This window comes from Serinus canaria, chromosome 5 (assembly GCF_022539315.1).
Source record: "Serinus canaria isolate serCan28SL12 chromosome 5, serCan2020, whole genome shotgun sequence".
NCBI classification, from domain to species: domain Eukaryota; kingdom Metazoa; phylum Chordata; class Aves; order Passeriformes; family Fringillidae; genus Serinus; species Serinus canaria.
In genome coordinates, this window is record NC_066319.1 from 55252563 (window position 1) to 55278882 (window position 26320).

Sequence of the window (26320 nt, forward strand, 5' to 3'; positions counted from 1 at the left end):
GAGCCCCATCCAACCTGAACCTTCCCAGGGATGGGGCAGCCACAGCTCTGGGCAACCTCTGCCAGGGCCTCAGCACCCTCACAGTCAAGAATTTCTTCCTGATCTCTAATTAACCCACTCTCTTTCCATTTGAAGCCATTCCCCCTTGTCCTGTCCCTCCAGGTCCTTGTCCAAGGCCCCTCTCCAGCTCTCTTGGAGCCCTTTTAGGCACTGGAAGGGGCTCTGAGGTCTCCCTGGAGCCTTCAGATGTGTTTCATACATAATCTTTGCAGACAATATTTCTCTGGAACTTCTGTCCTTGTTTTGAATCTGGCAGCTGCCTCTCCTTCTCTAAAGCTTAATATTCTTCTTTGCTGTGAGAAACACAGGAAACTGGGCCATAAGAAATACTTTTTGCAGGCAGAACCTGCTACCCTAGGTGGTGTTATCTGCATGTTCCTGCCTCCAGCCTGAAGGCTCAGCACCTTTCTCTTGGGACCCAGTACATTTCTTTTATTCTCCTGCACTGCTGTGCTTAAATCTGTCTTGTCTTAAAAATGTTACTGAGAAAAAAAAATCTCCTGTGACCAAGAGGATAAGGAGCCTCCCTTTGAATACTGTTGTTGTAGAGCTTAATCACTTTTTTAGTTCAGTACATATAAAACAAAACTAACAAAAACCTGGAACAGCAACTTTGGGAGCTTGAGATTTGCCACTGCTGAATTTTAAACAAATAGGAATGACTTGTTTGGGGTGTTTTCAGATCTGAAAACAGGACCACTTCTCATGTCCAAAATGGTGAAAGTTGCATTCTGTAAACAATTGTAAATATAAAAATAGCCAAACCACAAAATCACCAAAACCCCAAATACCTTTCAATACCTTCCCAAAAAATAGTGCCAGGAGATAGGGACAAGAGTTGTTTTATTATTTAAAAATGTCTTGTTATTCCAAGCAATTGACTTTAGGAAGTCTTTCCTTTTTACCAAGTCCTGAGGCCTCCATTAAGTACAAACATTGTTATTGGTTGTGGGTAACTCCTTATGAAACAAATCTGGGAAATTATTCAGGGTGGTATTGTGCCCTGCACTGCAGGATTTCAGACTGATTATCAGAATGATACAGGCTGAGAGGACACAGAAATATGATCACACTTATGACCAATCCTGCTTGCACTTTAATGAGAAAATCAGTTTCTTAGAAATGCTGGCCTTTCACACCAGTGTAATTTTCAATTCAGATTTCATGACAGAGCCTTTTCAATTGTCCCAAAGATGAGATGAGACAGGCCTTCTGCAGCCTCCTTCATGCTTTGACTTTGATCTCTCTCAGTCAGTTCCTCAATTCTACTTTTTTGGTGATGTGTTGAATGTGTTTCCATAGGGATGAGGGGAAATGTGTAGAGGGAATTTTGGAGATCTTTGACATGCTCCTGGCCATGACCTCGAGGTTCCGAGAGCTGAAACTGCAGCACAAGGAGTATCTGTGTGTCAAGGCAATGATCCTCCTCAATTCCAGTGAGTATGTGTTGGCTCTATACTCACCAAACTGCACCTTTCATTTTGAGGGTGGCTGGGAAATCAGCCTCAGAAAACCCAAAATGTCAAATGATAAAAAATTGTTGGAAGAGAATAATAGGAAAGGACTTGTCTCTGATAGATTGTAAAGAGGAAATTTTTGCTCAGGAAACTTCTAAGCTGTATAATTTGCTGTATTCAGGGGCTGTGCCCTGTTCCAAGAACTGCATGGAAGACCCCAAGTTCTGATGGCTTCTCACAAGGTGGGGCTCATCGCTCAGGCTGTGGATCTGTCCTTTTGGATGGGAAATTTTGCTCCTATCTCTGTGGATCCTGGTCATGTGTGAAGCTGTACAGTCCTACAAAACTTTTCTTAATTCTAGTAATTCTAATAATACTAATTACTCAACTGAGTGATGATTAATGGGGCTGAAATGTTCCTATTTAATGGTAATGACTTGGTTAGAAATGATTGGAAGTACTCAGCAGTTCTGCAGGATGAGTTTCAGGAGGGGAGCTTTGCTTTGCAGCCTCTCACACTGGGTGTGGTTTTGCTAGTTTAGGGTAGCCTGCAATAAAAATTATTTTTTTCCCCAGAGCACTTTATAGTCAATATTGACAAAAACCAAAATCCCACAACAAAATAGCAGCTAAGCTATTTACATCTACTGCTTTCAGCAAGAAGCTGCTGCATAATTCTTAGTCCAGTACTGAAGGGGAGCAGTCCAGCTGCAATCCCACTTGTCTGCCCACTTGTTTGAGATGGAGTGTTGATCTGCTGGAGGGTAGGAAGGCTCTGCAGAGGGATCTGGACAGGCTGCATTGACGGGTCAGGAACCAACAGGACCAAGTGCTGAGTCCTGCACTTTGGACACAAAATCCTCCTGCAGTGACACAGGCTGGGGGAACAGTGGTTGGAAAGGGATGATGATGATGATGATGAGAGGAAATGGCTTCAAGCTGCACCAGGAGTGCAGATTGATATCCAGCCAGGTTTAGGTTGGATATTAAGAGCAATTTCTTCACCAAAGGAGTGGTCAGGCATTGGAACAGGTTGCCCAGGCAAGTGGTGGAGTCACCATCCTTGGGGGGATTTAAAAGCTGTGGAAATGTGGCACTTGGGGATGTGGTTTAGTGATGGCCTTGGTAGTGCTGGGTCAAAGGTTGGACTTGACCTTAAAGGTTTTTCCAGTCTAGATGATTCTATGGTTCTGTGAATCCCACTGTTTCAACAGACAACAAAAGCTGTTCTTTTTCCATGTTTTCCTAAAATATTCACAGGAAAAAAAACCCAGTCAAAAAACCCCAACCAAACTCCACATTCATCACCCATATTTTCTTCAAAGTTCATGTCTCAAAAGATCTGTCCATTCTCTGCTTATACTCTCCTTTCTTGACAAAATTAATAATTTGCCTCTAATTTTCAAGGTGTTTTGGAGCTCTGTCCTTCCATAGGTATCTCTGGAGGGACTGTTGAGATTTTTTCTTTCCCTTGTCCCAGGTCTCTTTTGCTTTATCATTAATGTTATTGTGTTATTCCAGACTTTCTTAGTGATGACTTCTTTTTTTCCTTGTCCATATCCCCAAACCCCTTCTTTATCCTTCCTTCAGGTTTTTTTTAAATTTTATTTTTGTGGAGTTTTTGTTGTTGCTGTTTTGTTTTGGGCTTTTTTTTTTTTGGTTGGTTGGTTGTTTTGGGTTTTTTTTGTTTTGCTGACTTTCAAGGTTTCTCACTGCAGCCATTTGCTGTTATTATGACACCCTTAGTGATCTTAGGGAGACCATGACCAGCTGGGTCACTCTGAGCAGTGTCACTGACATGTTCCCCTCCCTCCCTTCTATATATACAGGAAAAGAAGGGGTTTTTTTAAACAAGAAAGGATTAGAACAAGCACAATATTATAGTTCATAATAATACAAAAAAGAAGGTACAGGGGAAAAAAACCCTGGAGAATGGAGAACATATCATGACCTGACTGAAGGGTCTATGTGCCATAAGTTCAGGGAGGATTTGGAAGAACTTCTCACTTTGCAAATGATGGAGCCATAAAATTCAAGCTTGATGGGGCATGTAGAGCATCATTTGTACAGTCTTGAGGGGGGTGTCAAGGCATGTATCTTCTCTAATTTTGTAGAAATATTACATATTAAAAAAATCTACAGTCACAGCTTTTTTTCCTTCCTCACTAGCAGCAAATATTTCTTCCTGTTCTCTGGTTAGGCATGTTCCCCTTGTCAGCAGAGGAACCTGAAAGCAATAGGAAGCTGCACCACCTGCTCAACGTGGTCACAGAGGCTTTGGTGTGGGTTATTGCCAAGAGTGGGATCCCCTCCCAGCAGCAGACCACTCGCCTGGCCAATCTGCTGATGCTGCTCTCCCACGTCAGGCACGCCAGGTAGGGTTGGCAGAGTGTGTGGAACACTGGTGTTATGTTACTGTTTGGTTATTACAGCAAAAAAAGAGGTGGCTGGAACTCCAGAGCACTCCTGAGGGAATCCTGGTGCTGCTCTGCACCTTTGTCACTGTGAGGCTTTCCCTCCCAGCACAACAAAACAGGCAGTAAACTCAAGTGCTTGCTGGCACTCAAGGATGTGATGATATGCAAATGTTGTCTTAGCCTTATTACATTAAATTATTCATTATGTGTCTGCCTGAAGTGTTTAACAAAACACAAATCAAGCCTTTTAGATGGCCTTCCATTCAGCCATCAAAACCCTTCCATTCAAAATGAGAATCTCTTCCAAAACTGATCTGCACTGTGGGCTTTGGTAGAGCAAAGTGGATTTTGGAGACCGTGTTTTTCCCACACCAAATTTGTTGTCTTTTATGTGAAGCCACAGAGTTTTTACCAAATGGCTCATGCCACAGCAGTGTTAGGCTCCTGTTTTTCCATGGGAAGTGGGAAGTGGGAAGTGGTCCAATTCCTGGACCTCCTTGAGAGCTCCATCCCTTCTCGTGGCACAGCAGACTGAAATGCAGATCCTACAAGGAGAGGTTTTAGTTTTCAATCTGTTTGTCCTTTTAAATTATTACCCAGAGGCCAGCTGTTGACTAAGCTGTCTCATGGCTTAACTTTGGACTGTGTGTCCAGGGAAGATGTCCTGGGACCTGGCTGGAGCACACACAGCAGAGCTGGGCACATCTATAGGGACACTGAAAAGGGGATGGCCACCTTTGCAATAAACTCCCTGGGAGAGCAAAGGGCAGCAGCAGGGACCTGATGGTGCTGACAGACAACTTTTAACAGTCAGTCTGTGGGCTGGGGGTGAGTTTGAGAACTGGCCTGGCTCCAGCACCAGCCAGAGCTGAACCTGTCTCATGGCTCTGATCTCTGCCACCACCTGGATTGTGCTCTGTGATGTGACTCCACAGCTTTGCAGAAGCTGCTCTGGCATTCTGTGAACAAACATCACAAATCTCTGTGAAATTTTTACATTTTCTTATTAAGCCAAGATCCTTTATGCTGTGTCTCCCTGAGCCAAAGTCTGTAGGGGGCTTGTTGTGTCCTTCTCCTTTAGGTTGCTTGGTGCTGGTCAGTCAATTAGACTTTGTTCTGGAAATAATTGAGAGCTGGGTGTGGGAGAAGGGCTGCAATTTCTCCTTGTCCATTAACATGTAACTCTTGAAGTGCAGCAGAACCTCCTTTATCTGGGAGCATTGCCCCCCTCCCAGCCCAACTCACCAGCTCAGCTGCCTGCTGGCTGGCTGCTGCTAGTTCCACTGGGGTAGATTTGGTGTTGAGCAAGCACCCTTAGATCTCAACCCCAAACCCCTGAGTGCATCTGGAGTATAAATATGTGTGGCTGCAATGGCAGTAGACATTTTTGGTCCAAACTATGATACAGCACTGAGTGTTCAAGCTAGCAAGGTGTCGTTGTATGTTCCTGCATAACAGAAGGATTATTTTAAAATCTGCAGCCACCTGCAAGATCCTCTCACTGGACATGCAGAGAGTAAACAAAATGCTTGAAATTGGCTGAGTAATTTGGTCTTCCTACTCAGGTAGGAGAAGTAGGTAGTGTTTAGTAAACTGCATGTAGTAAATCACTCTATTGCATAAAGCTTCAGTATGGGGCTTCCCACATTAACAGCATCCAAGAGGTTTTCCTTTCATTTCAATAGGGTCAATACATCTGAATTATTTCCTGGAAGGGTTTGTGTGGGGTAAAACAACCTGCTTTTAAAAATAGTAGAGCATTCAGCCTTAAAGTATTGGGATGTTGTGACTGTTGGTAGTGGTAAGTGATCTCAGGGACCACAGCATCTAAATCCTCTTAAATCCAAATTAAAAAAGGGACCCTTCTGAAACCATGAGTGTGTTTTTCTTCTCTGCACTTGGGAACCAGATTGCTGAGTTATTTTCTGTTCTCCTGCACAGTAACAAGGGAATGGAGCATCTCCTGAGCATGAAGTGTAAGAATGTGGTGCCAGTGTATGACTTGCTGCTGGAGATGTTGAATGCTCACACCCTCCGAGGGCAGAGGAAATCCCTGGCCACACACCCTGAGTTTGGCCCCCTGGAGCAAATGGAGCCTGCAGACAGCCTGAGGAATGGGGCACCCCAGTAATTGTGCAAGACCTGGAAATGTGAGGCTTTTTCAGAGCTATGGGGGAAAACAGAGCTGCTGTGATGGGGCTGCAGAAGTGTGACCTGGCGTGAGCTCTCATCCCTCCTGGATTTGCACATCTGTGTCTGGGAGAGGCCGCGGGGCGCTCACTCTGCCTGTGTTCTGACATTGCAACAGCTGCACTGCTGTAGTGCCTTTTCTGAGACTCTGCAAAAGCACCTTATGAAATCAAGCCTCAGAACAGCACTGTGGGACAGGGGATTGCTGCCTCTCCTTCTCAGAGGCAGAACTGAGAGGGAGAGGTAAAGGGACAGGTTTGAGAAGCTTGGAGAGAGCACGTTGCTCTGTCTCCCAGAGCAAGACTTTTAGGAACTGACTGAACAATGTCCTCTTTCAGCACGGGATGGTGTGAAATGCAGGACAGCATCATTTGGGACAGATGTTTACCTCTGTGTGCTGGTCCCTGGGGAATGCCTGCTCTGCAGCTGATCTAGATAAAGTGCCGAGATACAGACAGTGTAAAGGAGCTTTTTCTCAAATATGCAATGGCTGCAAGAGCCTTCATGTGAAGGTCATTAGAAATAGCTTCTAGGGTCAGTTCAGAGCCTTTGCAGAAAGTTTAAATTGATCTTAAGTTTGTATTTTGTGAGCCTGTTCTCAACACTCACGTTGTTATCTGCTTATAATTCTTCAGTGCTTTAAGCAACGACCAAATCGTCTGAATATCTCAGTCACTGCTGACCTTTGAGATGTGCTTTGTCTGTGAGTTTATAATGTTGTTTTATATATTTATTAATGATGTTAAATCTATTCTAATAATTAGGTACAAGAAGTTGCTCTGTGGATATTAACTGTTTGTATTTGTATATGATCTGCTGATCAGGCCTTGTGAAACCAGCTAGGAAAAAAAAATCTTCCCACCCCTTTGTCTGGTGTGTGGAATTACGTCCTGCCCACCCAAACCCTCTTGCAGCGGGTGAGGCACTGGATGGGAACATGGATGGGGATCTGTTTTTGTCTGCTGCCCTGAGGTTTGCTGCTTGCTTGTTCTCAGCATGCATGGCACCTTGTGCTGTGGTCTTCATTTCTTTATAGGAGCCCTCAAAGAGCGAGGATGGGGATAATGGTGAAGACAATGTGAAGATGGGGATAATGTAAAGCACTGCTTTGCTTTGCAAGTGTGATGACTTGTTTGAATTACACTGAAGATGTAGTGGTTTAAACTTCCTTTTTGTGCTGATTTCTGCATGTGTTTAAGCTGCACTGAGTAAAAAAAAAACCTGATTAAATGGCCTGGCTGACCTCAGAGATCAGCAGGGTGGCATCATTCATTCTGGTAACTGCCTCTCTACTTGGAAACATTTAAATATGGCACATGCATGTTCTGGGCATTATGGTGAAATGAATTGGGATCACACCAAAAGTCTATTTTGAGCCCCTAAGTCTTTTGCATTAGGGACTTTGATTAGTATTCCATTTGCATATTTTGAATATTAGTCAAACCATTAATCTTGGTGGTTTTTTAAAGCCAAGGACAGTATTTTTTATAGGAGGTTTTCAGTGAGTTACACATCTATTGTCTGTTTTGATCTTGTACTAACTATACCAGATGCTGCTGCTGATCTAAATTTTTACTCTTTGCCTTTTTATTGTTTTTAAGAAACTGTAATATAGCTGTGTCCTTCTAAAGCTGTGTAATATTTACAATGAAAAAAAAGGAAAAAAATGTGAGTACAGTCTGGAATTTATTGGTACTTTCATGTTGAGAGATGTTTTGCTGTGAAACAAACCTGTCTCAGTATTTCTTGGGCTTGACTGTGTTCTGGCCTCGTTGCCTGTTGTGTTGCTCTTTCTCTGATTTTCCTTATCCTGTGTAATCTTTTGGTTTAATACAGTTTTTCAAAGATATGTTTAAGTGATTTGTTTGTTTTGCTTTAAAAGTGCTAAATTTGTGTACAATCTTGGAACAAACCTTTTGAAGAGAAAATGGGAAAGACTGGGTTTAAATCATGAAATTATCTTCTAGATGGAAATTTGCTGTGGACTGACTCTGTGAAAAGGATATGCTGCAGTTTTGTGCTACGTGGTGGTGTTCATATATGTTGCTATTAGTACAGTGCAAATAGGAAAATGATGTGATTTTAACCCACTTTTTGTCTTGTTGAACATGATTTTATTAAAAGTTACTAACGATGTTTTAAAATGGGTGAAAGTCATCAGCTGTGGAGTCTGGATTACTGGAGCTGTGCTCATTCTGGGGTGAGGAGAAGATGCTCATTTCCAACAGCACAGGGAGGGGTGTGGCAGTGGCTGAAGGAGGGTGCCTGGCTCTCTTGTGAGGGATGTTGGGTTTGTCTGGGGTCTGGATCCCCCAGACTGCCTCAGATGCTGCAATCCTGGTGTGGATATCCCTGTCCCTGCCAGCCTGGAGCAGAGCTGTGCTTCCATTGGGATACTGGGGCTGTTCCAGTCTCAGTGTGGGTGAGGGGAGTCCTCAGGACCTGCAGGGGCTCTGAGGAGGGGCTGTTTTACTGCTTTCCTTCACTGCTTGGCTGTGACTCAGCTTCTGCTGGGACCTGGCAGGGCTGCTGCTGCTGCTGCTGCTGCTTGGAGAAATGGTGCTGCAGGTCTGGGATGTTCACAGAGGGGAGCAAACCTGGCTAGGGCAAGAGGGACAATTGTCATGAGTTAAAAAAAAAAAAGGAAAGCAAAAAGGAAGGAAGGTCAAACTTTTTAACAGCACACATAAGGGAAACATGCTGAGCTTCCTCTGTCAAGTCTGGAACTGGAACCAGATGGTAAAACAAGCTCAGATGTTTTTCTTCTTTTCTTTAAAAAGAAATGTGGTATCAGACAGGTGAAATGCTTTGTCTCCAGGAATATGACACCTTTTCCACACCTCTGCCTTTCTTCAAATTACCCATTTTTAGTGCTGTAATGTTTCCAGTCAGAGAGGAGAGTGTGGGGAAAGATATGGAGGTGTGTTGAGACATTCTCACTTGAGATAGTGCCCAACAGGGTAAGTGCTCCTACAAAATAGCAAACTAAGATTAGCAAACTAAACACTTTAATATTTTTTTAAGAAATATGGATATTTTCATAGTCATATTATGTTAATTCCTTGCTGACTAAATGTAGATCTATACAGGGATCATCATGGTGAAAGGAGAGCATCCTTTTAGGTATTTTAAGTGCTGGAATTTTAGTCTTGATGAGCTAGGGAGTATGAAAAATATTTGTTGTACTTGCATCATTACAGTGGTTTAGCAGAGCCTAAAGAGGCAGTGAGGCCCAGAACGTTGCCTGTTGATCCTGTTTGAGCTGTCACCAGTGATCTTCCTCTTCTCTTCTGAGGTAAGAATTTTTGTCATGTTTGGACTTTGATAAAAGAATCATGGAATGGTTTGGGTTGGAAGGGACCATCTCCCCTGGCATGGGCAGGGACACCTTCCACCAGACCCAGCTGCTCAGAGCTCCATCCAGCCTGGCCTTAAAGATTTCCAGGAAAGGAGCACCCACAACTTCTTTGGGTGACTGTTTCACTGTCTCAGCACCCTCACAGTGTCCTGTCACTCCATGCCCTTATCAGAACTCCCTCTCCAGCTCTGTTGTAGCCCCTTAAGGTACTGGAAGCTGCTCCAAGTCTCCCTTCCCTGCAAGGATTTCTACAGAGCCTGGCCAGGTGTCTCCAACCCACCCACCCTCCATTCCACCTCCCTTAGGAGGTTCTGGCTGCAGATTGTGGGTGTGGGGACTCACTGTGGAATGGTTTTGAATGTGCCAACCTTGTTCCAGCCAGGGAGTAGCAACTGCATTTTACCCTCAGTTTCTGGACTTCTGGGATGCAAACATAACTTCTCAGCTTCCTCTAAGTTTACCCCAGGCCATCCTTTCACACTTCCCTACAGACAGACCTAGAAGCCATGGAAACACCTTTGCTATCATCACCATCCATCTCAGAAAAAATGGTTTGACACTTAGGTTCTGTGAGATAATGGGTCAGCAAAGCAGGTAAGATGTGATCTGTTGTGCTGACCCAGTGTCCACACCAATTCTAAAGAGACTGCTGCAAATGGGAGCAAGTGCTACAATGTGGAACATAAGTGTTATTCACATTAATTTTTCACAGTATTTTACTGCTAAAGTGAAATGGGATGTGTTAAATGGCACTTTCGTAGCTAAGGCTTCATTTTATTTATGATCTGTGTATTATTTAACTCCATATTTACATTTAAGAGTCACCTGTACTCCTCATGTATTGCTGAGTGTTAGCAATTTTGATTTAAAGATACTGCTTTGCTATAAAAGTGCCAACATCTGCTGCTACTGCTTCAACAAAACCTTCTTCACTCATCAGTGTCACAGAGGAGTTGGCATAACCATTACAGTGCTTACTCCACATCTCCTCTACCTGTTTTCCACAAAAGGTTTTGTTCTCATTCCTGTCATTTTGGTTTCAACATTTCACTCTGCGAGTTTGTAATGGAATCAGGCTCCTGACTGAAAGTGGTGCCTTTTAAAGCACTTGATGTATGTTATGGTAATGTGAAAATAACCCCACAACAGCCCAGCCTCTCCCCTTCCCCCAGCTGTCTTTAATTCTGTGAAGTGCTGGCATTTGTCTGTTGCTGTGTTTCATTGTTATGGATTGGTGCAGTTGACTAAGCAGGCATCACACAATGTAAATATATTGCTTTTTGTTCATTTCTCTCCTGCAGCTGAGCTCATCCTGCTCTCATGAGCACGCCCTGTGTGTGCTCAGTGACTGAGGGACACCTTCCACCAGACCAGGGTGCTCCAAGCCCCATCCAACCTGGCCTTGAACACTTCCAGGGATGGAGCAGCCACATCCTCTCTGTACAACTTATCCCAGACCTCAGCACCCTCACAGCACTGGATTTCTTTCTAACACCTAATGTAAAGCTGTCCTTTGTCAGTTTAGAGCCACCAGCCTTTGTCCTCCCACTCGATGCCCCTGTGAGAAGCCCACCTGCAGCTCTCTAGCAGGGCCCCTTCAGGTACCAGGAGTTGCTCCAAAGTCTCCCTGGAGCTTTCTCATTGCTGCTGACTGTGCTGGAGGGGGGGTGGGTATAGCTGAAAAAGGCCAAGGCTCATCTCACTGCCAAAAAATAAGACTTCAATTCAGAACTAGTTTTGGCTTGGTTTGATTTCTCAGTGCTTGTGCACAATCATAGTGGGTTGCTCTCACTACTGCATCTGTCCTCTCTTTAAAGTATTTTTTTTTGTCCTTCCCTGGACACTAACAACCCAGTCCAGAGAGAGAGATGATGACACAAAGAAATTGTTGGGGATATAAAATGACTTGTTTAAAGCAGACTTCAGTGTCAGCCTACAGTGCAGTGATTATAATCAACTGGAAATAAAACTATTTAAAATAGGTGTGGAAGAAAAAAGATTTAAGCTATTTCCCAGACACTGTTTTTTAGTGACATTTTGAGATAATTTCTTGAAAGCTCCTCTTTTTATATATTACATCAGCTCAACAATTTGATATAACTGTTCATAATGAAAGGAAATTGTAGGCTATGAAATTTTCCTTAGACCTTTTAACATTGTTCAATTTTTTCCCCTGCATAGGTTCTTTAATGGAAGAAGAACTGAATATCACGTCAGCAACTGCCTATTACTTCTTGGCAGAAAGGTCTGCATGAGCATTTGAGGCAACCTGGCTATGAAATAATGGTTGAGTTGGCTCACTTCTACAGAGGAAGAAACTTAAATGAGCTCCATCTTAAAGTCATTGCTTTTAAAATATCAAATAATGATTGCAGAGGGAGAGAGGACAGTGTGTGTGGCTGTGTGCAGTGAGGGGGATCCATCTCTGGCTACAGCCCCACTGTGAGAGCTGTTGGTGCTGGAGCACAAGTCTGGCACCTCAACACAGCCTTAGGAGTTTAGTTTAATGTCCTGGAAATAAACCAGAGTGGGTTTGCCACCCTGGCTGGGAAAAAGCTGCTGGTTTGGCCATTCTGTGAACATGAGGACAAAGCAGTTTGCTTTGTAAAGGCCCCTGCCAGGGGGAATCAGCAACCACCAGTGGGGACAAGTGCAGAAGGGGTGGGAGAACTCTCACAGGCTAATCAGAGATCTTATTTTCTATGGGTAAGCACTGCAGAAAGAGGCTAATTCCTGGGTCCCTTCACTGCCATACACAAAAAGCTGCTGACCAAAGTCCTTACTACTGCACTGAGCTCTCCCCCACATGCATTTCCCCACTCCAGCACTCCCACTATAGAAAGTTCCAGAGTGGGAATAGTTCAGCATTTCAAACTAGTAACAAGCATGAATTGGTTCAACTTTGTGTTCTTCCTCCAGAAAAGCAGTTCCAAAGGGAAGGATCTGTGCCATGGAACACAGGTCCCACTGCTGGATTTGTGATCTCTTGCTCTGACAAGCAAGAGAGTGGTTGTGCTTCCTCCAGCACCACTCCTTTAGCAGGCAAAGAAATGGACTCTTCCAGGAGTGGAAGGGGCAGCACTGCTGGAACATGAAGCTGGTCTCCCCCACTAGACACACCCACAGTCCTACAGACATTGGCAAAATTTTAATGACAGTACTCAAACTGTACAACAGAGGGGCAGTGGTTATGCTGACTGTACACAGTGTTTCTCCAGCCCCTGCCCACACACTGGTTTCATTTTAAAAACAAAGCTTATAAAAATGCACAATTCTCTCCCAAGGTACTGTACACTATTCAGCAGGTTAAAAACTGGAAAAAAAACCCTTTCATTAAAAAAGTCATTGCACTATTTCTATACATCAGGGATAGTCTACATAATCATGTTCATCTAGAAAATATGTGCATTATAAACCATGTCCATGCAATGCAGCAATTCCTCATTTCAAAGGTGGTATAAAAAGACAACACAGCAGTCCTAACTACTAGAACACTTTATGTGAAACAAAACAAATGTGCATCATGATAGTGAATGTGTTAGATGAATAAAATACAACAACAAAGATTCCAAAATATGCATTTTTTTTCCACCAAGTGACTACAGTACCAAAAGATACAAGTAATGTGAAGTGTGTGTGCAGAAATCATATTACATGAAGTCCCTCTTCACCTGCCTGTTTGTCATGCTCACCAAGACAGACTGCTATGTTTAAGATTACTGTGATGTCGTTTCTGCATCTAAGAACTCAGTATCCAAACACCTTGCAAGCTTAAGAGCACTGCCCCTATAAAATAGTGTATCTATTGCATCAAAGTATAAAGTGTGTTGCTTACAGTTTAAAAAAAAAAATCTATAGAAAAAGTTTTGTTTCCCGTACAAAAACGCTGAAATTCTGTCAAGATATACATTTTGAGATGTGAAACTCACTGCCTGATTGATGCTAGAGCAGCATGGGAGAAAAAAGCACCAGCCAAGAGTGTTTTGTGTGAGTGCAGGCTGTCCTAGGTGGGGGGGGGCCCGTTGGTGTAGCGCAGCATGGGGTAGAAGGAGCGGGCGAAGTTGTTGGCCTGGGTGCAGCTGTAGTCTTCCTCAGAGGAGGGGATCATGCAAGCCAGGAGCAAAAGCAGCAGGAAGAACAACTGCAGAGGTAAAGCTGCTCTCAACACTCGGTAGAAGAAAGAGGGAGACCGAGGAGCTGTCCGCACAGGTTCTGAATGGCTTTCACTCCTGAAAAGGAGAAACAAAGAACAACAGGCACTTCAGGGTTTGAGTGAAACAAGGTGTTTTTACCCTGTTTTCAGATGCAAACTCAACTTTTCCCGGGAGGCAAACAGACCATTCCAAATAGGTGTTGAAGCACAAAGGAAAGACATCATCCACACTGATGAAGTTGTTCTCTGCCCTGGCTATTGAGATCTACCCTTTGAACAGACCCCAGTGGACTGGGGGTTAAGTTCTCCCTCTGTCCTTCATGGTCTGTTTGTACCAAGTGGCTCTCAGGGGCAAGTTGCTTTTTCCAGGCATGCTGGTGGAATTCAAGGAAGATTTAAACCTAAAAAATCCTCCACTTGGCAGAAAAAATATTTTCTCAAGCCAGTGTTGCACATCACTGCAGAGGTCCTGGAGCAGGAGTGCTGAAGGAAACCATTCCCCAAGGAGCAGCCCAGAGCTGGTAGGTAGAGGGGACTCCACAAGTAAGCAGAAATCACCTCCACCCATGTGTCAACCTACAAGGAACAGCTGCCCAGGTTTCTGCTGTTACATAGCTCATCTCTGTTATATTCACTGTTTATCAAGAGATCAGGCATATATAAAATATTACCTTGTGCTGCTGCCATTTCTGCTGTCAGCTGCTCTCCTGAAGGCCATCTGTTGAGAGAAATGGCTTTTAGTATCCAGGTTTCAGCAACTACAAAGAATTTCTCTAAAAAGACAGCTGAAGACTTTAAGATCTGATTGTAAATATTGTAATAAGGTACATGGAGCTAAAAGATAAAATGATTATACTTGAGGAACTTCCACACTAAGTATGTCAAAATACACTATATGCTGATAGCAAAATATTAGGAGAAAATACTTGCCTTCTTCACAGCAGGGCTGGATTTCTCTTCTTCTGGATTATAGACTCCTGAGTCCAAGTCATCTGGAACTAGCAGGAATGTTTTGGTGTCCTGAAAGATAACACCACCTTTCACTACCTCTGTAGGTGCACAGCCCACTGACCCTTCACATGAGAATAACCAGTTCCCCAGAATAAAGAAATGTTTTACAGTGCCTAGCATGAAGGAATTGCATCCAGGAATTATGGGTGCATACAGGAATTAACTTGGAAATATCTCTGACAGGCCTCAGGATAAGCAACCAATTGCTAAGACCTTCAACTCCTCCATGTTCAACTCCTACACATTCCTAGCCTGATACCTGGTTTGGATCACACAAATTCAGGTTGGAAGGGACTTCAGGAAGTTCATCCAGTCCAACCTCCTGCCAAAAGACCTGACCAAAAGCCTTACTCAGAGCTGTATGCTCCCTGCTCTTCAAGCCCCTTGAGGACAGAGGCAGCACAACCCCTCTGTTATAATACTGTAGTAGCCTTGGGGTGCTGGAGTTGCTCCTAGAGCCAGAACTGTTCTTTTTTCAGCTTATCAAGGTGGAAGTACTTAAGCTTTAAGTTAGTTTTTTATAAATACCTTCACTCTTAATATGTCAAACATGTAATTTCTTTCCAGTAAGGAAGAGCCACAAACAAGTATTTAAATTCCAACTCACCAGATTCCCTTGTATTGTTTTTAAGTCATGAGAGACTTGTTCAATCAGCTGTTTCAGTTTTGTTCCAATTACATGGACCTTCTCCTCCTCTTCAATGTAATCACCATCTGATTTCAGCAGCAGGTAAGCAGTGAGCTCTTGGAGGGAGTTCGCATTAAGCTGTTGCTCCAGCAGCTCTTTCTCCAGTTGCTGAGAATAAACAAAAACAGCACAACAGACTGTTACCCTCACCTTTATGGATGTTCTCCCAAAAGGAGAAACTCTGGAAGGTTTTAAAGAACAACACAACCTGCCTGAGAAGGAACAAGGCACAGAAATGGTTATTACAGCTACATAGGAAATGAAGCTCTCTTGAAGAGACTGGTTGTACCTGTTTGAACTAACATTTAAAAATAGTTCTGGCAGCAGGTAATTCATATAGAGAAGACGTTAAATTTTGGAAATTGGAAGTCTTGCTCCAGAATAAAGACTGCTCATAAGCAGCTTTATTAGGATGTGTAATTATGGAGAAGTGCCTTGTAGATGCAGTGTCTTGATCCATTTCAAAAACCACCCACATGCCTGAGCACAGCAGATCTGAGGACAGGCTGCAGACACTGTGAGACACAAACATCCTGCTCTTCAGTGTGTGCTGAGAGCTGAGGTGCTGCAGTTAGGACTATACTCACCATCAGCTCCTTCTGGCATTCCAGTATTGTATTGAGATCAGCACTGGGATCTGTGATTTGTGCTTCATTCCTCCGGCTTTCAGCACTTGCTAACCACAGGATTAGCTTTTGGCTCTGGTCGTGGAAATCCTAGAGAAACAAAAAGATTGGCCCATAAGAAGAAAAACACCTTTGTACTGCCTTCACCTACAAACAAATTCACAATTAGTGAGGGTACAGAAACTTTGTTAAAGTATTTCACCTATGTAGTAAAGGACATTATCCACTTCAAAGATATTTTTACCAAACCGTTTCAATCCATCAGCGGCAACTTTATCAGGAAACAAAGTGTCTCGGATTGTGAGTGACCATTCCACTTATGTGCAGGAATTACCCCTCTGCCCTTTCCTCAACAGAATCCCAGAGAGTTTTCCCTTACAAGCTGGCATGTGGTATGCACCTGGCACTGCAGTAAGGCTTGCTGCAAACCCTTCCTCCAGTTGTCCAGTGCACGATTTGCCTTCTCCCAGTGCAAGTTGACCTTCCGAAGCCTGTTCTGCAGCTCCTTGAACTCTGTGCTGTCTGCTTTCTGGAATTCTTTGCTGCTCAGGTTGGCAGAAAGCAACACTGCTTTGTAGCTGTCAAATGCTTTAAGCATGTCCTGGTAGAAAAAGAAGATTAGGAGTTTTTATGAATGATGAGAAGTATGGTTATTTACAACAAAACCACACACTCAAAAGTATCACAGGTGTTGGGGAAGGATGTTTGAATCTGGTGGCTTTTCAATACTGCTAAGGAACATATTGAGGCAGGTTTATGTTTGGGGTTTTTAAAGCCAAAACCTTCACTTTGAAGAAAATAAGTGTGACTGGGCTTGTGCTTCTCCCTAAGTCACAGGCATTATGGCTTAATCCACATCTGCCTTTCAATTCCTCTGAGCTGTCTCTTTGCCTGACATTTTGACAAATACCCACATTGATCACCACATGGTATTTTCTCCTAATTAATAAAGGTTTTGCCACCCCAGAATCCTAGAATAATCCTGTCAGGGACATCTGGAGGTCTGTACTCCATTCTCCCGTTTCACACAGGACCAACTTCAAACTCCAAGGAGTGTGCTCAGGGCCCCATTAATTTAAATTTTCAGTATTTCACAGGACAGAGATTCTCCACCCCCCTCTGGGCCCCTGGTCCCACACCAGACTGTGTTTGGAGGTTTGTTTTTTTCACACAGGACAGGACTGTTGGGGTTCTTTCCCTGAGCTTTTATTTGCAGCATCAGCCTCATTACATGGTTGAGACAACAGAAAGATGGCCAAGCTCATGTACAGCCAGAAGCAGCCAAAGACCTCTTTCTTTGCTACAGAACATTTTAAAAACTTTTAGTTAATAGTATATTGTTAAAGCTTACAGACAGTTGTTCTAGCCAATTACTTAAAGTACATGTATACCTCTTCACACAATGCTTGTTTCTCTTACAAAAAGTCATAATAACTTTTTCTACTTTCTGACTGCAGCTGCTGCTAGCTCTGAGTTTTCTCTGCTCTTTCTGTTTCTAAGGCTTGCTTTTCCCAGTTTTCTGAAAAATCTTCTTACCTTTACTATTTCCCACACCAGACTACTGCATTGTGAGAAATTATTTTTCTTCTCTCTGGTCTCAGTTTCTGTCAGCCCATATCTCTGACTTCTCAAGGTCCCCCAAGAAGGCAGTCCTGCCTGCTTTCCTCCTCTCCTTAAGAATTGCAGAGGGAATAATATGGAATTTGCAGTCATGGTCATCTCATCTAACCACCTTTATGTTAAGGCTGACCCTGTATTTCTGAAGGTTTTTTAGAAAAGGAATGCCAAACAATACCTTCCTTGTACCCTCCAGTTTACAGTTTGAATCAAGGGTACTCATCTTTTCCAAGCAGCTCCTGCAGTAGAGGGAGGTTAGAGCTGCAGGATGAATCCTACAAGCCACAAAGCTCAGACTGCTTTTCTCAACAGCCTTTCTATCCAAGAGTGTCAATCTCAAGATCTGAGTTCCACTTGTAGAAAACTGCTGGTCTAAATTACTTTTTTTCACCCATCAAAGGATCCTGTCCCCCTCTCCTCCAGGCAATAAAGTTTCTCTTAATATCAGACAAAGCAAACAGACTTCTGAACACCAGTAAGCCACTCTGCAGGCAGTCTGGCTTTATCCTTATCCCAGGCAATTGGGATGTCCTGACACCTCATGAAATTCACTTCTTAGAGCACACTGGCTCTTTTAACACCCCTCTAAAGCCAAACTGTCTGAAAATGGGATTTACAGCCAGCTGGACTCCTCTTAAGCAGATGCAGAAGAGAGAAGAGAAGGGAAGCTCTGCTCCCTGAGGAGGTCAGACACCCAACTCCAGGCTGAAGGGAAACACCTCACTCCACTTGGGAGGCACCATCAAACCTTTCCTGGGGCTTGGTGCCTAATCCAGACTGGCTGAAGGAGTCAGAGTTGATCTTACTGGAGTGCAGAGTCATTGTCCCTGGCCTAATACCTACTCCAGGACATGCAGGCTTAAACATACTCTCAGCTTGCCTAAGGAATCCCTCCTCTGTCCTGCAGTGTCCTGTTTGTGAGCATCACCCAAGGGTGACACCAGACTGACCAGTGGCCTCAGGGTGACTCCACAGGGGGCAGCTGGTGAGGGGTGAGCACACAGGGATTTTGCACCTCCACAGATTTTAGGAACACTTGCTCTCTCAGACTTCAACCTGAGGCATTTCATTGCCTGAGTCCCACTCACATGTGCCCTGGTAACCTGCTGGCTCATGTTGCAGAAACCACAGCTTTAGAGCAGATCTTTGCCAGTCTCCTGCTGGAATTACACCCCAACCTTAATTCAATTAAAAAAAAAAGCAGCCTAGACTTTGCAGCCTGTTGACCTGGCTAATTTTCAATCTGTTTCTGGTTTGCATAGAGGAGAAAAGCACAAGGAAAAGATGTCGATATCACTGTGCAAGAAACAGAAAGGGAGAAGGGGAAAGGTTTTTACTTCTGCCTGCCAGTCTCTGTATATGAAGACAGAAGCACCTTGTCTAAGACCCTCTTTAGCCCTCTTAGCTGAGAGCAGTTCTGCTCCCCTGTGGCACAGGAATTGCTATTGGCATCCATGCTGCCAACTGATCCCAGGAAACACAGTGATTAAAAAACATCAGCATCTTGAAATCCCTCTTCTCAGTAAGCCATAACTTACTTTCAATTTCTTGACCTTTTGTTCCAATGCCTGCATGCTGGTTGGAAGCTTCACCTTTTGCAGCTCTTCCAGCTCTTGCTCAGTTTTATCAAGCCAAGCAGAGATATCACTGAGGTCTGAGTCCAGCTGCTGCCACTGCTGCAATTTCTGTTTCATCCTAAGTTTATTTCTGAGGTCTTGAGCTTGGATGAGCTCCCACCTATCAATAATGCCTGCAAATCACAGGGAAAAAATAATTACATCTTCAGTAGAGGAAGGAGTGTGCAAAAAAGATGCAAGAAAATTTGCAAGAAAATTATTTCCCATGCGACTTGAGATTAATTAACTGCTGTAATGTATTGCTGTCATTGAGCCACATTTTCTTGAGATTCTGCAGTGTCTAAATTTCATATTGCTGGTCAAGTTACCCACATAGCAATGCTACAAAGAATTTTAATGGCATTAATTTGAGATGTTTTAATTCACTTGGAAGAACAGACCAAAACTAAGGAGACAGAGTTCAATGAGCCCAGCTGCAATTTGGTGAACGTCAAAATTCAGCACAGGACAAATACAATCCAGCAGTTAGGACTTGGGTTTGTGTTTTAAGTCTATGTGGAGCTGCTGGAGAGAGCCCAGAGGAAGTCACAAAGATGATGAAAGGGCTGGAGCACCTCTCCTGGAAAGACAGGCTGAGAGAATTGGGGCTGTTCAGCCTGGAGAAGAGAAGGCTCTAGGGAGACCTTAGAGCTCCTTCCAGTGCCTATAGGGGCTCCAAGGGAGCTGGACAAGGACTTCTGACAAAAACATGGAATGATAGGACAAGGGACAGTGGCTTTAAACTGGAGGGCAGGTTTAGATTAGAGATTAGGAAGAAATTCCCTACTGTGAGAGTGGTGAGACACTGTCCCAGGTTGCCCAGAGCAGCTGTGGCTGCCCCATCCCTGGAAGAATTCAAGGCCAGGCTGGATGGGGCTCTGAGCAAGCTGGTCTGCTGGAAGGTGTCCCTGCTCATGGGAGGGGGGTTGGATCTAGATAACTTTAAGGTCTCTTCCAACACAAACTATTCTCATTACTCTTAATGATTGTTTCATCAATTCAGTGCAAAAGGACATGGAGATGCAACCTGTGTGATCAGTGACACTTTCTGAAAGCACATCTAAACCATTCTCAGGTTATTCCTACTCATTCCACACGTGGGACACACCCCTGGACTATTTGTGAGACCACAGAAACAAAGTAAGTGAGCTGGTGCATGTAGCTGCAGCCTTTTTTTCATCACATGATTTGCTTTTGTGACTGCAGTACAATGTGTTGTTACAATCCCAAGCACATGAAACCAGGAATGAGGTCCTAAAAGGCCAAGAGAACCAGCTTGCTGCTCTGTTTGCATGAAAGGACCACTGTAAAGATACTGAAAAACAGAATGCATTACCAGCTTGGAACAAACATTTCTGTAAATGGGAGCTGTAGCATCTTGTTATATGGAGTACCAATAACTCCACATAGCAATCTTGTTTTAGACAGAACCTTTGGTTTGAAATCTGATTAGAAGTCCCTGAAGTGTTCAGTATCAGACAAAAGTGAAATTGTTCCCATTTACTACAAGCAGCAAAGAGACAGAAGTATGTTACGAAAGAAAAACCTCAATTCTGGCAGAAGATGTGAAAGCTTTGAACAGCACACATGGGTTGGACAGAACCAGATGAGATGAGAAGGGACCTCAGTGACGTGGAAATTTGGCAAAATGCTTTTTTTTTTTTTTTTTTTTTTTTTTTTTTTTTTGTTCCCAAATATGCTGCCTTTGTGCCATGTCTGCTTTGTCTTCTCAGAGTCACAGGACAAACACCACAGCCCCAAAGCCACTCCTAATGCTCTGTACCTGACTGCTTCTCTGTTGCTGCTAGATTCACAAGTTCTTGGTCATCTTGGGGCTCCTCATCACTCATGTTGGCAGATGGAATCTTCTCCTTGCTGCTGCTGCTGCTTGCAGAGCTGAGCTGCTTCACCTGGAATGACATTTTGGTGGGTGAGCCCAGCAGGTTAAAGGGATGTCAAAGGTCCAGCATAATCTGTGTTACTCTGGGGTGGCTGGGCTGCTGCTGAGCTCTTGAACATCAGATTTAGCACTGGGCTTCTGCAGCTTTGCTACCAGTTTACACTGGCTCTCTGTGCCTTTCCAGTTAACAAACACACACCATGGTGATGCCAATAGTTACAAGAGTGGACATGGCAAATTAATTGCTTTTGCACTATGTGTTCCAGACAATGCACAATTGCTGGTGTTCTTTGTTGGATTGTGGGTCTTGGTCATATTGACTCTAAGGCTCTGAGACTGGGTTATTGATGCCAAAAGCAGCCAGATCCCAGTACCACCCTGACTGGAAGAGCGCTGATAATGGGTCCAGATCCACTGAGCCTGGCAGCTGCTGGTGAAGCCATGGCTGGCAAACAGCCACCAAGGCTGAGGCACTAAAGGACAATAAGCCATTCTGGCACATTTTTCAGTGCTTAGAAGCAGATTAAATGGTGTGTAGCATATTAAGACTCTTCAAATTTGCTTAGGAAAGGGAAATATGTCAGTATCAAGAGATTCACACCCTGTCCTTTGTGGGGGTTAAATTCTAGACTTGTCATATGACAATAGAGGAAGGAAGCTCCTCCAGACCCTGACTGACCAGAAGTCCAACCTGAGTCACCAGAAATAATGTCTAAGTTGGTGTGAAGTGAAAATTCCCCACCTCAACTATTCTTTTCCTTGATGCTGGAGAAGGGAAGAGGGTGGAGTTACACAGAACAACAGACTCTGTAGTACAGGTTCAGTGCCCACAGAGCCTCCAACTCACATAGGCTGGTTTAAAGGGAGTACTTGTCTCTGGTCCAGACAACACATTTCCAACCATCTCTGCCTGGTTGTATCTGTGTTTCCTGCAGACTGGGCTACCTGGAGAATGCCAAGGACGAGCTTCTGAAACGGACTTTCCTGAAACAAATAAAACCAAAACCACACACCATGAGTGCAAGATCCTACCTCCACAAGGAAGCTGCTGCTTTGTATTAAGTTAGAAAGCGCTTTGAATAAAATGGCATCAAGTTATGGCATAAAAATGACAGTTTTGCAGCTTTCCTTGCAAAGCATGCACATTTGCAAAACATCAACAGTGTTTCAAAGGTGATGAGATGAGAGCCATGCAGTTATGGGACATTCTGTTTTCTTCAGGAAAATGCTTGAATACAGGTTAGAGTATTCAAAAAAAAAAAAAAAAAAACCAAAAAAAAAAACCAAACCAAAAGACAAGGCTGCACCATGGTTTTGTAAAGTTTGCATCCCAACAATAACTATCACACATCTGCAACATGTCAGAGGGAACAAGTTAGACATGTCCTGGTTTGGAGAATGTTTGTTCTGGATTTAACAGACAGGACACACATAGTTCTCTCATGCACAAACCACAAAAAAATACTCGCAGAGTTGGAGCTACTGCCTTCAGTAGTTATGCAACCAAAATTAGAAACAACCAAAAATTGATACTACCCAGAGCAAACCACCGAGAAAGAACCAAAAGACTTTGGATCAGTACAATGAAATGCATGTTAACCACCTTGGCATTTACCAGGCAAAATCTAAATGGTGTGTTCTTGACTGCTTTTAATGTCCATGTGGATACTGCAGCTTAAGAACACCATGACAGGATGAGACATGGTGTCCACACAAGGCAGGAAGTCAGACATTACGTATGAGAGAGGTTGAGGAATATAGCGTGCAGCACAGGGAGATTGCCATGTTCAGACACATGCATTAGCAGGTGCCTACCAGAAGATGCTTTCAAAGTTTTTGTGGTCATTTTAAGATATGCCTCAGGGTTTTCAGTGATTTCTACATCTGAAAAAAGAATAATGTCATTTGCCTCACTAATCAGTATCTTCCAACTATTAAAAACAACTGAAACAATGAAGGACAGCAGAGACAAAGAACAAAGTGGTTGGTACCATTTCCAACCATTCTTAAACACTAAGGCTTCTAAAACCTTCTTATGTTTCTAAAAACAAAAGCTTGGTTTAGACAGTACCATTTCCTTCATATAAGAGACGAGCCTGCTCACATCTATTAATGGTACTTGAAAACCAACCAACAATGTGGGAGCAAGACTTCAATCCCCCTCCCTTCCCACACAGGGACATCCTCCAGCTGGTCATGTCAAACCAAACTGCTGGACATTGGTTCTCACCTGACAGAGCACTGTAATATGTTGCTTCTTCATCATCTTCATGAGAGGAAGAACCTCCCACATCACCTGTGTGATCCCACTCAAGTGGGATGGAGTCAACGCTGACAGGGGTCTCGCAGCCTGATCTCTCATGGCCCTGGGTCGGGGGCATAAGGTGGCAAAGGGACTGTGTTGATGAGGGCCCCTCAGTGATGGCTTTCTTATGCCAGGGATCATTCTGGATTTCTCTGGAGTCTTCTTGATCTGTCTCATTTTCAGAGTTGTCTTTTTCATCGTCCAATCCCTACGAGTAAGTAATTATTGCATATAAATAAGATTTACAAGATATCTTAATGAAATAATGATTGAACCACACAGTACTACTGAAGACAGTTTTGTGGTCAGCTGCAGCAACCATGGGCCTAAAATTAAAGGGAAACATAATTCCTGCCTTCTTCCTCTTTTGCCAAATTCAATCCTCACATCAGCAGCTACCTCTCCTCTTTCAAGGCACCCAACCACCACCACAGCATCTGTCCAGTTTGCAGAAGGAGTACCCAATTACAAATGGAGTTAAAAAAGTCAATCAGGAAATGATGCTCAGGCAGGAGTAAACAGCTACTTGTTCATGTTCCTTCCTTTACCCAGCTTTCTAACAGATGTTCTTTCTTTTTGAGGCCAAGCAAAATGAGAGTCATCTGAAAGTTCCCAGGGAAAAGCAAAGTGCATGCTGTTCCCCATTCAGGGCTCTCACAACAAAATGGACAAACAAATAAATTAAGAGATATTCTAAGCACATTATTGATGGTAAGGAAAACAAAGTGATATTAAAAACACCAAAAAAGGTTCTGAAGCCTTCAAGCCACACCTATATAATTCTGAACCTTATGAATAACCTCCATGTATTATCCAGATTCTGCAGATGGAGAGGCATGAAAGGACTGGCAACAAAGATTTAGCAAGGCTGGCACATGTACTGCAGAGCTCCTGAGCCACTGGAGATTAAACCACTCAGTCAAGCTGCTAGGAATAAGCAATAAGCAATTGCAATTCAAAAACCAAAATAAGCATTGCAATTCAAACACCAAAATCTTGTCAAAGCATTGAAACAACTGTTGCTTCTTACAGGGTCCCTTGAAGTCAGTCTTTGATGGAAGCGGGCAACTCGCCCAAACACCTCCTGGCAGTATCGATGAAGCTCTTCCAACTCATCCTCAATCAGGATGGCATCCAAAGGCTCGCTCTTCTGAATCAACTGCTCTCCAAAAACAATTAGCTGATCAATCTTATTGGTGTTTAATGTTATTTCCTGTTGGAAACCCTGTTTGGAACACACAAGAAAAATAATTACTTCTCCATTGGCTCTTTCTAGCTCAAGGTTTCTCTCTGTTGTCTAGCTTACAGCAGTGAAACACAAGCAACAATTGACATTGTTGTCTAATTTAATTTGGCAAATATCTTTTTACTCAAGAGGTCCAAAGATTCGTTTTATGAGCAGAATTACAGTTCTAAATGAAGTGGCATTTTTCACCCATGTGTACATCACTATGAGCGCAGTGTCCTGAACTTGCAGGGGATCATGATACAAGAGTTAGTTAATCAGAGATTATTCTTTTGTTGGTACACACAATCTTTTTCTCAGTAGCCAAGAAGTTATTTTGGTTTCTTGGGCCTCCAGCCTACACAACAGTAAATCTACATCCCAAATCAGTTACAGGGAGAAAGGAGAAACGAGCATATAATGTAGGAAAGAACTACTAGAATATTCCTTACAATCACTGCACATTTCTGATGTCCAATTTCTGCTGAAATTACCAGCTACAAACATGAGCTCTGAGGAGAGACTGTACAATAATGCCAATTCAAAAAAGATTTGCACCAGAAAATAATGCCAGAATTTAGGAATGTAGCTCTTACTGTTAAGCAGCATCTGTGGCTTTCCAGGCCAGATACCACTGTCAGTGACACATACTGTCAGAAGAAAATGGCAGGACAGAACTGAGCCTGAACTCTGAATCTGAATTGAATAATGCACAGCTTAATCTTGATTCAGACAATATGTCTTTAAAATTTACTGCTGTCATCAAACAAATGTAGTCCTAGAGATGTGGTGGCTGTTGTGAAGTTACAGAAAAGAGATGATTCTGTCAGGCAAGGGCAGCCCAACAAGATCACTGGGCTATAGTAAACAACTGCTTCAGAAGGATACGTACATTTAACTGGCGCATTTTGTCATCAAAGTTACTTTTTGAGAAGTGTTCCACGTTTGTCAGCTGTAGGTCCATTTCTGTGAGCCAGACAAGGATGCTTTCCCTTGTTCCCTCAAACTCATCTCTCCGATTGGTGAAGTGCTGGATGGAAAAAAGGAGCCAGTGTTACATGACTTCAGCTACTAAAAGAGACAGGTCACAGGAGCTCTCTGAAATCAGTGTTTTATTTCAAAACAAGGCCATCAGGACACAAACAGCAGCATGCCGTGTATAAAACCTGTCCTCTTCCTGTAGGGATGCTAGAACAGTGCCCTGTACTAGTACACTATTTGTACAAAAGAGGGAGTAAAAGTTTAGCACTTAAAGATGCTTCTATAAAATTACATTATTGATTCCACACATTCCTTCTCCCACATCATTATACCAGCAACAGTTACCAACAATCATTATATCAACAATTACTTGGACTGAGGCTTAACATCTAATTTGCTCTAAACTTAAAACAGAGATAAACAAAGGAAGCAACCCTCATCTCTAATAAAAGTAATTAAAACTGCGAGACTGAAATCAGATTTTACTGATTTTACAATGGAGAGGCTGGATCATGTATGACCATTCCAGTGTAATTAATGCACTGTTTGGCATGGTATGTCCCACAGAAGCTAACAGACATGCAGCTTGCCTGTTCTCGTGGGTGGATTTACTTTTCAGAAGGGGGATCATGTAACATCCCAAATATAACAATTTGTAGCTGCGCAGATCAAACCCCATCACTGCTCTCACTGTCTCATCCACTGACTTTGGGTAG

The 26320-nt window shown here is 43.2% G+C and overlaps 2 protein-coding genes and 1 long non-coding RNA gene across 8 annotated transcripts in view; 2 read left to right on the forward strand and 1 right to left on the reverse strand.

Annotated features, from left to right (window-relative positions):
* The window catches only part of ESR2 (estrogen receptor 2), a 34982-nt gene extending 26727 nt beyond the window's left edge, over nt 1-8255 (forward strand). For both annotated transcript variants that reach the window (XM_018907132.3, XM_018907133.3), the window contains exons 7-9: nt 1363-1496; nt 3718-3892; nt 5876-8255. In XM_018907132.3, coding sequence (XP_018762677.1) covers nt 1363-1496; nt 3718-3892; nt 5876-6065 — 499 coding nt within the window. In that variant the 3' untranslated portion in view covers nt 6066-8255. The remainder of the gene's footprint in view (nt 1-1362; nt 1497-3717; nt 3893-5875) is intronic.
* A 1827-nt stretch (nt 8256-10082) lies between these two features.
* Nucleotides 10083-13042, forward strand: LOC115485497 (uncharacterized). Its single transcript, XR_003946274.2, has 2 exons — nt 10083-11083; nt 11664-13042. It is a non-coding gene; the product is annotated as an uncharacterized LOC115485497 (long non-coding RNA).
* The window catches only part of SYNE2 (spectrin repeat containing nuclear envelope protein 2), a 176297-nt gene continuing 162592 nt past the window's right edge, over nt 12616-26320 (reverse strand). For 4 of the 5 annotated variants that reach the window (XM_050975904.1, XM_030240808.2, XM_050975902.1 and 1 more), the window contains 13 exons: nt 25516-25653; nt 24429-24623; nt 23324-23606; nt 22909-22977; nt 21941-22077; nt 20977-21103; nt 19116-19327; nt 16361-16561; nt 15922-16050; nt 15254-15442; nt 14566-14655; nt 14307-14353; nt 12616-13711 (listed from right to left, as the gene is read on the reverse strand). In XM_050975904.1, the coding sequence (XP_050831861.1) occupies nt 13486-13711; nt 14307-14353; nt 14566-14655; nt 15254-15442; nt 15922-16050; nt 16361-16561; nt 19116-19327; nt 20977-21103; nt 21941-22077; nt 22909-22977; nt 23324-23606; nt 24429-24623; nt 25516-25653 (2043 nt within the window). In that variant the 3' untranslated portion in view covers nt 12616-13485. The remainder of the gene's footprint in view (nt 13712-14306; nt 14354-14565; nt 14656-15253; nt 15443-15921; nt 16051-16360; nt 16562-19115; nt 19328-20976; nt 21104-21940; nt 22078-22908; nt 22978-23323; nt 23607-24428; nt 24624-25515; nt 25654-26320) is intronic. The other variant, XM_050975903.1, reaches the window with a different exon arrangement.